The sequence below is a fragment of the Rosa chinensis genome, chromosome 2, assembly GCF_002994745.2.
Source record: "Rosa chinensis cultivar Old Blush chromosome 2, RchiOBHm-V2, whole genome shotgun sequence".
Taxonomy (NCBI): Eukaryota; Viridiplantae; Streptophyta; class Magnoliopsida; order Rosales; family Rosaceae; genus Rosa; species Rosa chinensis.
In genome coordinates, this window is record NC_037089.1 from 68,890,346 (window position 1) to 68,906,402 (window position 16,057).

Consider the following 16,057-nt stretch of genomic DNA (forward strand, 5'->3'; position numbering starts at 1 on the left):
ATATTCACAGCACTTTGGTGATACTGATTATTTATGGTTCATGAATAATACTGATTTATTTTAGATGTTAACTGACTCTGTATTGGACATTTGAAGATGGTAATTTCCCAATAAAATCCACTCAAATTATTCTATTTCCCATCCATGGGAGTTTTGTTTTTCTGGAGGAGCCCTTGCGCCTTGATCAGTTGACTGTAAGAAGTTTCTATTCTCATCTACGGTCCATATTTCGATCTTATGTCTTCTTCAATATGTACATCTATGAAGTCTACGAAAGAACTATCTGATTATTGTGATTTTGGCTTATGGTGATTCATTGGATACAATTTTTTATTCGGGAAAAATTATGGAGTGCTTGTTTTCTCTAATTGTGGCCTGCAATTGAAGTGAACAACAAAGACCTTATTTTCCTATTAATATTCATGAAGCTTTGTCGTGTTTGTATTATTTGCTTCAACGCTTCCTCCTAATTAAACTCAATTCAGTGGTTCTGAGGATGGTCATTTGAATATTTTGGAGATGAGGGTGCTGTCATCGACTCATTGTAAGCATTATCCATTGTTCTGTGGCTGCTAGTGCGAATTCTTGTGCAGCTTTTCAAGTGGGTCTCAGTCCTGAAGGGATTGTTTGTTTATGTTTTAAGGTACATCTCACCCACCTGAGTACGTAGTTTGGATGCTAATTCTTGAGTGGATTATTGCTTAAGTTCCTTTGAAGGGCATGAAATATATACTGCAATGGCTATTTGGATCATGTAAATAAGGGCGATCATGTTGAGACTACTACTGTGCTTCACCTATATATGCAACTACTGTGAGAACCCTACAGGCTACAGTTTTTCATTAACTTTCATGTGTCATCTGTATTACGGATCTGTTTGCAACAAATAACCTCACTGTTTGCTATTCTTACGTACCATCCCTTCCTAGCATTATGATCCAATCTTAGTAGAAATGGAGGCCTTATATTGAGAATATTGTATCCGGAAGATCCTTTTAATCGAACAGTTGGACAAACAAGTTCATCCTTTTTTTAAAGTTATCTCTTCCTATATATCTAAGCTTTCTTGGTCAATTAGATGGTCAAGCAAGAATACCCAAGGTCATTCTTGCAAATTATTGCTTCAGATCTTCGTATGGGTCCTTCCTGAGAGATGTCTTCCTCTAGTTTCAGTGACTTGATGATGTTTGAGACTGCATGTGTATGTTGTTTGCTCGTGAAGGTATCTCGTGGCCATTGGTACCAAATTACCCATGCAATATATTGTTGATGAGCCATTTGTCATTACTTAAGTGTGGATGCTACAGAGTCTCTTTTCCTGAATCCCAAATTCCCAACACAGCTGGTTTCCCTCTCCATTCACAAATCATGAGGTTAAAGGAAGCAGTTACTGGAAATCTAATGACTAGTGTATATCTTCTTCTTCTTCTTTTTTATTTTATTATTTTATTATTATTATTATTTTTTTTGAATTTTTGACATTATATGATTAAATTACTGGAATCCGAATCTGTCCTTGTCTTGAATAAAACTTTTTAATTTCAGAAACTTTCCAATGATTGTTGAAAATTTAAAAGTTCCAATTTTGGAATGGTATTTCGAAGTTCTGAAATTTTAGGAGCGAAATTGAAATTTTTTTATACCCTAAAGAGCAAGAAACAGACCTGAAACCCAACTTCATCCAATACACGGATTTTCTTTAGTACATAAGCTAGGACAACTTTGGTCTATAAACAAAACACAAACAGTCTAATAAGATGAAATAAGGAATGATTCTCACACAATTTCAGAGAGAAGGACGGGTGCAGATTGATGTCCAGGAATACAAGCAGCTGTGACAAGGTAATCTTGTCAAAGCCGAGCTAGTAAAGATCGCCTTTGATGTGATAGCTCCTGGGAAACCTGCTTCATGGTTGGCCGAGATTGCGGATTGGTTTGCAAGCATGAAAATGCAAGCTTCACAATAAACCCCAGTTTCTCTGCAATTTGACCTCTAGGAGCTGAAAGGCGTTGATCCAAAATGTCCCTCAGCGGTGTATCAAGCACAGTATTTGATGTCGATAATGAGGACGAGAGAACTGAGTTCATGAGGTCCCCAGGAAGCTTTCCCATGATCACTTCTAGAGTTAACACTCCAAAACTATAGACATCACATTTCTCATTCACTTCCATTGTGTATGCAAACTCTGCAAGGTCAAAATGGTTCAACGTTTACTTTGCTAGACAGTGAATCTTGATCACATATTAAGCAAGAATACTGTATTAATGGTATAGATTACATTGACTTTCTAACAATTTAACATGTCACTTTTTCTAGGAAGGTAGTTTCATATATTTTGCCAGTAATATGGAATGAGAAAATTAAGGAAACTAAATATAAATAGTTACCTGGAGCAGTGTATCCAAATGTGCCTGCAAATGAAGTCCAATTGGAAGAGTTGGGCATCAAAATTCTAGCTGTGCCAAAATCAGATATGTAAGCGTTGTATTCTAAATCCAGCAAGATGTTCTTGCTTGATATGTCTCGATGAACAATTGGAGGCGAGCAATCATGGTGCATATAGGATAAAGCATCTGCCACACTCTTGACAAGGTTTACCCTTGCAATCCATTCAAACATAACTATTTCTCTGCCATTGTGTAGTAACTTTTCTAAGCTAGCTTCCCCCTTCCAGAAACTGGTAAACCAAGAATGAGTGGCGTGGATGTGTGCAAAAACCATAGAGTTTCACAATGTTTCTGATGACGAGTTTCTGAGAGTGCATGGATCTCACTCTCGAACGCCTTGAGATTTGCTACCCCACGACCATCTTGTACTGTGTGAATTTTCTTCACTGCAACAATCTGGCCTGTTGCAGCTCATCTTTATAAACACTTGCATGCCCCCCAGCTCCTACACAATGTTGAGAGTCAAATTCCTCTGTAGATTCAATGATGTCCTCATATACCAATTTCCCATCATAGCTCCATATTGAAAAGAGATTCTCAGTTTGTACTTCTCCTGGCATTTTCTGTTTTTTGCTTACAGTCCGGTGACGGCGACGAGTGTAGAGATTAGAGAATGCCAACTACAATAAACACAAGAAACAGTGTTCCAAAAATGGGGACTGTGATCAAAATGATGTTAACAACTTAACATTATGCTTTACCCCCTTGCTTATTGTAGATGAGCATGCCTTCAGACCTGTAGCATTACCATACAAAAAATTGAGACAAGGGACATGACAACAAGGATGAATAACCCTCGACATGGAACAATATTATGATAGAGTAGTTTATCTCCCAAATACACCATGATTTAAATCTCTGAGGATCTTTTGCTGCAACGAAAAGATGGATACACTAGAGGATGAATGTCAAAGACTCACAGTACGGATTTAAGTAGAGGAAATTTTTCAATATTAACCGCTCATACTGACGTCATATATATATTTGAGGAATGACCCTATTGCAGTATTGCCACTCATCCATCTGTTTTGTTTCTCCTCTACGTGAAGCTTTACTTAATGGATGATATTAATTGTGCAAATCCCTATCCATGCCACAATTGCACCTTGTCTTCTTCAATGTAACCATTTTCTTAAGGGTCCTTGTCCATCAATATCCGTTAATTCTTATGTGCCTTATCACTGCTTAAGAGGTCGAAGAACGCTATTTCCCATGTCATAATCAAGTTTAGAGGGTTATTTTTGTTGTCTTCGTCCATCAGTCATCATAAGAATCCACATGATCAACAAAAAAATAATTTGGGCCGATAGTCACATTATTCTTTTTTACTAGTATAATGCGACTCCCTCCGGCATAAAAAAATTCCATGTTGAAATGTATCTCAGCAGTACAGGTTTTTGATGGAATCCCTCTACTAAACTGATTCCATGCAGTAAGGGTTGTCATTTCTTTGGCATGGCTCCATAGCTAATGTAAATGGTTTGGCCTTTAAACATATACATGTCAGTTAACAATTTAACATGTCATGAATCAACTCTATATTTCTATAACAAAGATGACAATCATCTAGTAAAGTTTGAAACGGGCTGCATGCACAGTGTATAACCTTTATTGGGGTTTGTCTTCCCTCTATTTCTTTCTGTCTTTTTTTTTCTCCCCCTTCTAAGAAGCCAAATTGTGTGAATTTACTTTATTACCAAGGAACAAAGGTAAAATTTCTCTCGTTGCTTTGAACTATAAAATGCAAAACCAATAAAACCATTGGCACAGCTACCTACAAGAATTTTTGTTCATGAATAAATTAACATTCAACAGTAGTTCTTACAGAGGTGGTGGATGTTTCACACACTGCATGCCATCTGGCAACAACCTGTGACTCATGGGTTTTAACCCCTTCCTAGACCAACTATTCACAAGGGCTGTTTCTAGTTTCCTCACCTGCAATTACCGCCAGTAAAGTATTAGAGAGAAATAGAGCAAATCTTGAACTTTAACTGCAAAATAAAAGGCATATATTACAGGTAACTCCCAGAATATCTTCATAACGATGTGTAACTACTAAAAATCCATTCATTCTTTTCTAACATCCTTTCCCAGGTTGCCAATACCTAATGCAAGAAGCTCAAGAGCATAACTTTTTTACTAAGATGGTGCTCGTTTGAAATTTTAAATCATTTTGCGAGGGTTGCACATGATTGGGACTTGGGAGTTATGACTTGTTTGGTTGCATTTTAAGTTTGTAGTTGATTAAGAGCTTGAAATGGAGGGGCAGAAGGATGGAATACATCTCGGGAAACAAAGGTATCAGTTTAAATCCCTCTACTTAGATTCTTTGGGTGTACTTATGCGGAGCTGAACACTCAAAATGGTCATACGTGTAAAAGGGGGAGTCATTCTATAAGCTCAAAGCCTACTCTACTTCCCCTTTACTCTTTTTACTTGGGGTTTTTCTTTTGATTCTTAGTTTGGTTTCCCCTCCCTATCCTTTATTCTCAGTTTGCCAAAACTTTGGTACGTTTTTCCACCTTTGCTCTACAAGACAGTATGAGAAGAATCTGAACGTTCCTAAACCACAAGGATAAAACCATGGAAACATGGGACAGCTACAATTATTGACACTAAAAACTAGGCATTTGGCGGATGAAGTTTTTTTGGATTGATTTTAACCAATTTGGGTAAAGATGAACCATTAGCACTAACAGCCTAATCAGATTCTTGCAAGATTTTGCATGCTATTTGGAAGAAAATGGCCCAGCAATCTCTAATAGTGCATGAAAGAAAATCAGTACATAAAAGAAAACCAACCTGCCTAACAATGAATGGCTCCTCTGCAAGACTCAAAGGTCCAGTTAAGATAGTTAGAAAGCCATTTTGATTCCCATAGACAATATCAGTCAAGGGTCGATCACCCACCTACCCAATAATAAAAATAGGCCATCAGCATTCAGTAATCCAGACAACAATCAAAACAAACAATTCACCAGGTCTATGAATTCTTGTCTCACCATAATAAGATGCGACGACTTACAACCAAAATGCTTCTCGATCTCTTCTGCTGTCCCAGCCGGTTTCTTCAATCCTACAGCATAACATAAAATTACCCACATCAATTACTATATAAACTCTGCAACCCCTAACAAAATTCGCAACTAAGCAAAACCTAGCTAGTGTCTATAACACACTGCTTCACATACATAATGCGGCAAGTTCGAAACTTTGCAGCAAAATTTATGCTAAAAATATTGGACAAACAAGCCTTATGACTCTTTTTTTTTTTTTTTTTAAATGAGGCTGGTGCGGCTACCCTCAAGGCTTAATTAATGAAATTGCAGAATACATAGGGGACATAGAGCCTGAATCCCAGATTACAATAAGCATAAAGAGAACATCCTAAAATAATACCAGGATTCTCCACAAGATCTATGTATTCTAACAAGCACCAATTAGCAAAGAGTGCACGAAAGGCTACTCCATTTGCTTTGACATAGCCGTGACATACCGGAAAGATAACTCTATAACGAAGAAACATCATTACAAATAGCATAGTTTTCCCACTATGTTGCCGCACAGAAATAACTCCGGCGACACTCAATTTCATCCTGCCACTAGGAGGTTGTGTCCATTTGATCAAACAAACAGTTCGTCGCCTCGCTAGGCTAGACAAGGCACATAGAGTGTGCATATCGAGACAACGCCCATTTCTTCCTACTAAAAAGTAGTGGGGACTTATTGGTGGCATAAAGCCATATCCAATTAAAAGAAAACAACATAAATAAAAACTAAAATATATTGGGCCTAAAGCAAAAGCCCAGGCCCACTTTAACCTTAGCCCAGGCCGGTGTCGAGGGCTGCAGTGGTCGCCGTACCGGCAGCTCTCATGGATTCCGGCCGCCATCCTTCTATCCTTCTCACCTCTACCTCTGCCTTGCCAAACCTAGCCTGACCAACCCGGATCCGAATTGGGGCAGTCAGATTGTGACGCCCAGCCAGCCGCGATCAACACCCAAAGGCCCGTCAGACGCCGCCGCCACAAGGGCATGCCGTCAGACAAGGCATGACGAAACTGTGCAGAGAACCAAGAGCGGCGCCGAGACAAGATCGTAGGTTTTTAATTATATATGATGCTCTTTTCAGCATGCCTTATGACTTTAATTCCAATAGCCCCTTCAAGCTCCCTAGCTTTCAAACCATCATGGTCATATTCATTCAGCCCTAACAATCAAACCAATACCACATCAACAAAACAAAAACAAACAAAAAACAAACAAACCCAGCAGTAAAAACAAAAACTTTATCAAATTATGCCAAAATTTACCAGCGGAGTTACTGAAGACCGCAATCATGCTAATATTATGGAAATTTCCATCATGTGCTAATCTCCTCTATGAGATTATCAGCAGCCTTACCAGATTTTCTGGGATACTTTTAGTGATTATAATTCAACAAGATTGATTGGTCAGCAGAGCATGAGATTCTGTACTAATCATGCAATCAATCTCCTCTGGGTCATTCTTTGGTTATGATCCTCAGCACCAGAGCACATGCAGGGTTTCTGTGGTCAATGTTTTGATAAGAATATGGAACTTCACATTGAATTGAGAAGAAGAAAAAAAGTTCTCTTCTCTCTCTAGCTTAGGCGAAAGAGGGTTAGGGTATCAGCCTCGTCGGAGTGGGGCGTTGTGCCTTAGCGGGCGGCTGAGTGTGTATTCCGAATGTCCTAGTTCCCTCCCATTGTCATAAAGGGTTGGGATTTTATTACACAGCATCTTTGCATGATGGAAGAGATGATCGGTGGGTTTGGTCGGAAGATTGCACTTACGTAGGAGGAGGTCGTCCTCCCTCAGAAGCGGCAGAAACAGCAGCCACAGCGCTTTTTTTCCTGTGGGAGAACTGTTAACTGATAAACAATATCGGATGGATTCCTTAATTAGTAACCTTCGTGGTCTTTGGATTCCGAATTCGGCTCTGGCGGATCGCTACAGATTGATAATTTGTCAACTTGACGGCAGTCGCAGACTTCTGTTTTCTTTTGCCTCTGCTTCAGATCTGCACTGGGTCGTAACGAGAGCACCGTGGTCATATGAGAAGGCTCTCTTTGCAGTGGCAGTAACAGATGGGACGGTGGATCCTCTTAGGGTTTCCTTACAAAAACAATTTTTCTGGATTCGAATCAGAGGGATTCCACCACTCTACATAGACGAGGAGACTGGTCTGGGGATTGGTGAGGCGGTCGGTGACTATATCAAAACAGGGAAGGATAGAAATGGCAGTTTCTTGGGCAGATTGCTCTGGGTTCGGGTGGGAGTTGATGTCGAGAAACCTCTGAGGAAAGGGATTTCTATCCCGGGAGCTTCATGGTCGGGGAATAAGCTTTTTAAGTTGGAGTACGAAAGATTGCCACAAATCTGTTTGTATTGTGGGGTAGTCTCTCATACCGGATTTAGTTGCCCCCGACGCCTATCTGGGGAGATCCCGGAGCCTACGTACGATGTTCTTCTTAATGCCGAGAGAAAGGAGGCCTGGTTAGCAAAACGGGAAATGGAGGAGGCGGAGAGGGAGACAGTTTCCGGTGGTGGAAGCACTAGAGTCGGGATGCATCCGGTTAAGCACTCTGGCTGGGCAATGGCATATGGCAGCGCCGGATTTTCCTACTATCAGGATGATCAGATCGAGACAAGAATGGGATGAAGATTCGGGCCATCTGGTACCCAGGGATGAGAATGATATGGAGATAGTGGTGGAGGATACGGTGGATGGGACGATTGGGGAACCTACCCAGAAACAGAGAAGGTTGGAAGTGGGTAGATGCATGGAGAGGACAACAGTGGAGGAAGGTCCCATGGCGGCGGAGGTTCCAATTTTGGAATGTTCTTCTTTGGGGGATGCATTTAATTCCAGTACGGTGATTGCGCAATCATTTTCTAAATCTTCTGAGCGTGTTATCATTCCTTTGATTGTGGATCGTGAGTCATCCCAAGAGATATCAAGGCTGGCAGATCCTAAATCCACGGAGACATCAAGGCTGCCAGATCCTAAATCCACAGGCGGCTACGTTTGGGCCCCACGCGCCGCCGGTCAACCACCATATCTGACTACCAAATTTCATCCATAGCCTCGTCTCATCATCCTAAACATCTTTCATAACTACAACATTGATCAATTTCAAGTGTAGAGGGCCGATTTTACCTCAATTCCGAAACCCCCAAATTTGGCTCAAATCTTCGATTCTCCTTCCTCCAGCTGAATTGAATCAAGAAAATTGGTGGGTTATGATCGTGGAGGGAGGAGCTAAAAAGCCCATATGGTGGTGCCGCCTATAATGGCCGGAAAATCATGAATCGGTTGAAAAACAGAAATTGAGTTCGCCGGAAATTGAGCTTGCTGCGCCGTTTACCACCGTTAACGTCGTACACCACTGCCACATGGAGGAAGAGGAAGATGAGGCAGTCCAGGAATGATTGGTTTCACGGCCAGGGGTGGCCGGAAATGTTACCGGTGAAGCCGGCAAGCTTGGTGCCGGTTTCACTTTCTCTCTCTTTGGGTTCTCTCTCTCTCCCCGAAAATAGCAACTTCCCCTTTTGGAAACGCCCCAATATACCACAAAACCTCCCAAAATTACAAAATTGCCACTATGTTTCAACCCTCATAACTTGTTTGTTACAACTCTGATTTTTACGTGCCACGTATCAACGAACTCGGTTTAACATCTTCTATGACTTTCATGAAGAATGTTTTCTCAAAAACTGATCTGAACAAAAAGTCACATTTTAAGGCCCCTAAAAGGTCAAAACGGAGTTAAAAGTAAATGTAAATGTAAATGTCGTTTACCGATCGAAAGATTAGTAAACTGGTAAATTTATATTCGGGACGTTATAGCTGCTGTTGTCTCCAACCCACGAGGACAAGAGAGACATGCTTGTATTGTCAAGGCTTGACTTCCAATTTAAAAGAGCTTCTGCTTCTGCTTCTGTTGCTGCTGAAGATGAAGTTGCCAAGGAAGAAGAAACCACCATGAAAACTAAAAGTAGGAACTGTAAATCAGGACTACAATTTAGTGGTTTTCGTTTCTAGGTTGCCATGAAGTATATTGAAAGAATGTCTTTGTTACCAGAAACCCATCTGGAAAAAGGCAACAGGTGTTGGGTGGAAGAAGGCAACAAGTTTTGTATGCAAAATTATGACATGTGCACTGTACACTGAGCTAGAGGCCAAATGGGAATAGACCTTGTGTTTTACTATATGTAAAAGTTTGAACAGAGAGGTCCAAGTAATCCAAGCTATTCAAATTCAATAACGGAGCAGCTTCTTCCCGTAGCCAAGTCAAATTTCAGCCGTCTGGGAATTGCATTCGTCATTTGACCCTTGACTTTATGTCAAATTAGGAAGCCAAGTTGGACCCTTTTGTCTTTTAAAATCTTAGAGTTGGGATCGCTTGCACCATCCAAGTTATTATCAGTGTGTGGAAAGTAGTGGTATCAATCTTTTTCACTGGAAGTTTTTCATAAGAGTTGAATATTGCTCTTACTTGCATTGAAACTTGCACTTAAATCTTCCGACGTTCAACATGCACGAGTCAAGAGCCTCCCATTTGGTCCCATATCTGCCAACATCCTTTGAATTTAGAGCTTGGCCATCACTCCCGATAGAGTTGTAGGCAAAGCCATATGGTATGAAGATTTTTTCATATAGTTCAATTTTCGAGTACGAAATTGTCCATCCCTAAACAATGTTAGCCAGCCTATTTTCAAAGGCAAGTAGTGGCCCATAAAATTGGGACGAAATTTGATCTTTGTTCTAATAAGGCCAAATACCAATTTAACCTAAAAGTTGTTTATCGAGTACAAGCCATAATCAAACTTGGGAACCTAAATCATTTTCCTTGTTGACTACGAACATCAAATTTAATAGAAAGTTTGCAATCCCTAGCTAGTGGAATAAAGAGCCAACACCCTAATTTACACACAATTTACTGCAATTCTCTTTTACTCTTTCATCAACACGACGCCATGTTTCTTGTCGAATCAGAATTATCCATGGATCCGAATCCGAACCAGGTCCTGACGGAGGAGGATAACAACATCCAGACTCATGGTATGCTTTTGATTTTTTTTTTTTTTAAGGGTTTGTGAGAAAATCTCGAATTTGCCAGGGCTGTGCTTTTGATTTTTATTTGCGGTATTTGAATTAAAATGAAAAGGGCATTTTTGTTGCTAATATGTTATTACTGGCAACCATTTATATTGGGAATGGAAATGTGTTGCCACAGTACTTGTTGGTTTCTTATGTTTTTTCTCTTTTGGTAAACTGACAAACAGGAAAACACAAGGCTGCTGAAGACTCTCTGTCTCAACTTGAAGAAGAGGAAGAGGAGGATGAAGAAGGAGAAGAATAAGCAAAAGAAGAAGAGGATGAAGAATTTGAGATGTGTGATGTTTGTTTGAAGGAAAAGGAACACTGGACGGATGAGTGCCCGTACTTGGTTTGTATCCCAAACCCAATGGAAGTAATTCTTGGCAAAGGCTATGATATAGTTTGTGAGCACCAGTGGCGGAACTAGAAGGTTGTATTTGGGGGGGGGGGGCCGAAAAATTGTGAAATATGTTGAACAAATTTTTTTTTTTTAATAGAATAGAATTTAATGCAAAACATATTCAACAGTTGTAAAGAAAGCTTTAATGTTTTGTGCTACGTACCAATGTATTCTTTCATAACATCTACTCATGTTTTCTTTTTAGTTTTTCAAAAAGATTTATTAATAGGTTAACGTTATTGTACCACACAAGTGTTCAAAATTATTATTGTTTATACCTTTTCCCTTCTACGGTTTTTCTGCACAATCCAGAGTAAGTGGGGGGGGGGGCAATTCCATGATTCTTGTCTAAATCTTGTTAAATCACATACCAATTACATGTGCCCAAGTGTGCAGTTCAAAAGTTTGGGGGGGCCAAGGCCACCTCTGGCCCCTTGATAGTTCCGCCACTGGTGAGCACTGTAATGTGAGTACGTACATAGTTTGGATGCTACGTAAAAGAAAAACAAAGAAAAGAAAAGGAAAGTAAATAATAATAAAAAGAACACCAAATAAAGTTTTCTTTTCTTGCTCTCCTTGTGCATAATTCACTGCACTCCCCATTCTACTTGCATGTAGGGTTTATGCTGCAAAAACAAGATTCCCTACATAGACATGAGCATCAACGCAGAAACGTACCCTCACTAGTTGTTATAGCGGATTTTCCATTGCATGGTAAGGAGCTAACGTAAGTATCTCCCCTTTGCATTGAAGCGAAAATATCACATATACTCGATAGAATTTTATGATTTGGTCCAAGAGCCCATATTCCTACATCATCCATGTCTCATACCGATCGATCCGCTCCAAGTTGTAAATAGCACACACAAGTTCACCAGAGTAGTGCCATCTTGCCAATAATTAGGTCCTAGCCACTTCAGTCTATGTCTCAGTTGTTATATGATCAAGAGAACCAATTACCCTACAACCACTGGAAGTATATCCCGGCCAATATATAATTAACGCTCCTAGCTCTTACAGATATTGCAGGCCCTAGCTTGTCTTCTTGCCTTGATAGAATTATCAAATGGATAGTTTAAATCAAGCCTTCTCCAAGAATTTGTTCTAAACGTGTAAATCATCGATTCATAAGAAGTACTAGCTAGATTCTCAACCACCGTAGTCACTACCCACTACAGCAAAATATGGGCTAAAGATACCATTTAGTCCCCACAATTAGATTAATGGTGACAGCACCCAAAAACTGAAAAAAGACTCACCAATCCTCTTTTTTTTTTTGGTTAAATATTGTTTACTCCCTGAACTTTCAAGGAAAAAACAGTTCAGTTCCTCCCTTTTTAATTTCACACGTTTACTCCCTCATCTCTTAATTTTGGACTAATAGGTCCATTCTGTTACTCTCCGTCCAAAAACTCTGTTATATTGCTGACGTGGCGATTATTTCGCGTCAAATAGTTTATCATACCCTGGGTTCATCTTTTTTCTTTTTCTTAATTAATTTTTTAATTCTTTTTATCTCTTCTTCTTCTTCCTTCTTTAAACTCTCTCTTCTCCAGAAACCCCCTTCCATCTCCTCTGCAACCTTCCCCGCTTCTTCTTCCTCATGTCTTTTTTAAGAGCTTTGTTATATGATATGCCAAACTCAGAGTTTCCATCAAACTCAGAGCTGCCAAATTTTTTTATTTTCTCTCTTCTTCTTCCACATCTTCTTCTTCCAGCACCAGCAGCAACATTTACTGAAATTGGGTTAGATTATACCCAATTCTCATGCTTTATACTTCTGTTGAGTTTGTGGCCATTTCTTCAGCACCAGCAGCGCTAGCAGTGGCTGATCCCACATTATCTCCCTCACCTCCTCCACCTACGACCTCCTCACCTTCGACCCACCACCGCCGCCCATCTCGATCAAAGAAACAAACTTTTCACATAATCCATATAAATTCACACATCCAAGAACATATCAAAACTCCAAGATACAAAACAGAACGTTGTAGAAAAAACTATGAGCTTGGCAAGACCCAGATAAAAAAGAACGTCGGAGAAGCCTTCGTGCTCGCCCTCCCCTGGCCACGGGGCCTCCCCTGGCCCGATCCCCGTGGCCAGAGATCTCTCTCTCTCTCTCTCCAAATCCCCAAATTTGAAAAACTCAAAACCTCCTCTCCCTGCTTCTGCAAAATCAAGCTCACCAACTCCCCCCACCAGTTCTCCGTCGTCCCTCTCATCGTCGACCACGACGCCGCCTGCTCTCACTCCCACTCCCTCAACGCCTGCTTCAACCTTACCAAACCCCAAATCGAAACCCTAACCTCTCCATCTCGATCTACACCGCCAGCTGCGGCCTCAACTCTACCAAGCTCCTGGGCCGGGTCACCTGCGCCCCGTGGTGTACCAGCTGTTCATGGCCACCAAAACCATCGCAGATTTTCGAGCTTGTTGCCGGTGAAGGAGAAGACGGGGAGGGTGGCGAGCTTGGCAGTTATGGTTAGGGGTTTGGGGGATTTGAGGGAATTGGGTCTGAGGGTGGTGGAGAGGGGTTTGTGGGAAGAGGAAGTGATGAAGATTGAGCAAGTGAAGGAGAGTGATGAGGGTTAACTTGTGTTCGAGAGAGAGAGAGAGCTGGAAGAAGAGGTAAACAATAGGGAAAAAATAATATATATATATATATATATATTAATTAAGAAAAAGAAAAAAGATGAACCGAGAGTATGATAGACTTTTTGACGCGAAATAATTGCCACGTCAGCAATATAACTGAGTTTTTGGACGGAGAGTAACGGAATGGACCTATTGGTCCAAAATTGAGAGATGAGGGAGTAAACGTGTGAAATTAAAAAGGGACGGACTGAACTATTTTCTCCCTGAAAGTTCAGGGAGTAAACAATATTTAACCTTTTTTTTTTTTGTCCAACACTCACCAAAGCCAACAAACGTGTGATTGCAATTTAAATATTCATAGGAAAGGAAGATTTCAAACTATTCAAAGTCACCGAACGCAATTTTATTTAGATAAGTAGGGGGCAAAGCCCTGTTCTCAAAAACAAAAATGAAAGCCGACATGAACTCTCTCTCTCCCCTTCTCCCTTCTCCTTTCTCCCTTCTCTTTTACCAGCAACTATGGTCTCCGACCATCGGTTATTGTCACCGCTCAGCCCATCTGCCGCAGGAACCAACGTTCTACAAACTATACGAGCGCGTTGGATCTCCCTCTACTCGACCAGCTATTATTGACAGTTCTGGATGTCGTCGTCGATTGGTAAGTCAATTTGCAATTGGATCTAGTTATTTTCGCCTTTGCATGTTCGTTCTCTCTCAACTTGCGTTGGGTACAGTTTGTTGTGGTTGCTCTCTATTCTATTATTGTTGTCGTCGGCTTGTTTCATTCTCATCTATGGTTTCTTTTGTTCCTCCACCATTTTATCCTTAATTAGTCTTAGTTCTTTCTCTTTTTTTATCCCTGCACACGGCTTTAACAGCGGGAGAATATGAAGCTGTAAGTGCCAATATCATATTCATTAGGGAAACAAATGTGATATCTGGGAAAAAAAAAAGTTGCTAAGAAAGATAGCTGGAACGAAAGAAGAAAAGTGATGGAATTATTACATTTGAATTTGTTTGGTTCATCTATTTCTCTAATTAATCTCATAAAAGTTCTAGGATTTTTTAATAGTGGAATCATTGTAAGCTTCAGTTGTATATTTTCATTGGGTTTAGTATTTTAGTACTTTGTGTTGTATGTTTTTTGGCTTAGTTCTTATGGTGATTGGTTTCTGCTCAGAGAGAATTGAAAAGACCATGAATTGGGAAGGAGTATTTTAATCATATGAACCTTGAAGAAATTGTTACAAACTATCCATATCAACCATTGTCTCTTTTTTATTTCCTGCAGTTTCACTCACATATGCACTTTCTCTTTACCTAATTTCTTTTGTCAAATTTATTTGCAAGTTGCAATTTTTTCAACCTTAGGGTTTCGAATTTGGGGCTTGTGCAGCAACCAATCAAATTTGTTTCCCTCGTTACAAAATTGGAGTTTATCTTGACGCGCATTCAAACTTTCCATGACGAGTTCAGTCACTGTGATTTGAATTTAGATTCGGTATAGATCTGAATCCATGTAGCTTATTTTTGTTTCTGGTTTGCTATATGGCTAAGATTTTATCTTTTAATTTTATTCTTCTGGGCATGAAAGAGGCATATTGGTGAGATAACGTTTTTAACTTTAGTTTTGCATGCCAGTTTTTAGTTGTAATAGCATATATTCTTGGTATGTTTTGTTGAATTGTGATGTATGCCACTGTTTTCCTCTTCCAGATATGATTGGTATGTTTTGTTTTCTCTATTATGTTGGTTTACTGGAATTATTGTTGGTTGGAATTATGGATGAGGACTTAGAAATAGTAATTGATAATGCTTCTTGTGGATGTTCTTTGATTTTGCAAGTTTTAACTTCTCATTACATTAATTTATTTTATGTGCTATTTTACTTTGATTCTTCATACATATATGCTTATGTGTAACTAATTTGGTCATGATCTGCCATGTTTCTTTTGCAGAACAGCGTATGATGTGAGTTTGAGTGATGAGAGCTGACCTCAAGATCTCTTTGATTTCGTCAGCGACAAACGCTTTCAAGTCATGGGAAAGGCTTGATGTGTAAGTGCCAACTGTTTAATATGACTCTTGCTGCTTTGTATGGTTTCTACTTTCCACTTCTTCTGTTTATTATTTACTAATTCTGCATACTGGTTTCCAGAGGTGGCATTATATCCCACTCTTTTGAATTGGAGGCCAAGACGAAAGGACTGTTTAGCGGTGCAACAGCTGTTATTACATTTCGCTTTCCCTCAAAGGCTGCTCTGCAGGTTGAATAGAATGTCCAAATTCCTTATATAATGCGAGCTTTTCTTGTTTCCTTTAGGAGGCATATTCTGTGCCTTTTCCCTTTACTCTTGTTCTTTCTTAGTAGGAGCCTTCCATTTAACGCAATGACTTGTACTTTTTCCACAGGAGAGTGTTGATGCTTTTATCAGCTATGTTGTGAAAAACATAGGATTCAGCTAGGGAAAGCACGTTGCCTGT

General features: G+C 39.9%; 2 protein-coding genes and 1 pseudogene across 2 annotated transcripts; 1 reads left to right on the plus strand and 2 right to left on the minus strand.

Annotated features, from left to right (window-relative positions):
* Positions 1-1,831: 1,831 nt before the first annotated feature.
* On the minus strand, positions 1,832-3,047 carry LOC112186097 (annotated as a pseudogene).
* A 1,100-nt stretch (positions 3,048-4,147) lies between these two features.
* Positions 4,148-6,487, minus strand: LOC112184849 (phosphatidylglycerophosphate phosphatase 1, chloroplastic/mitochondrial). The gene is made up of 4 exons (XM_024323078.2): positions 6,397-6,487; positions 5,454-5,527; positions 5,254-5,361; positions 4,148-4,386 (listed from the first exon to the last, which is right to left on the minus strand). Exons 1-4 carry the CDS (start codon positions 6,485-6,487, stop codon positions 4,270-4,272), a joined length of 390 nt encoding a protein of 129 aa, XP_024178846.2. The 3' UTR covers positions 4,148-4,269.
* Positions 6,488-7,362: 875 nt separating this feature from the next.
* On the plus strand, positions 7,363-8,136 carry LOC112184850 (uncharacterized protein At4g02000-like). Its single transcript, XM_024323079.1, has one exon. It carries the CDS (start codon positions 7,363-7,365, stop codon positions 8,134-8,136), a length of 774 nt encoding a protein of 257 aa, XP_024178847.1.
* Positions 8,137-16,057: the final 7,921 nt, after the last annotated feature.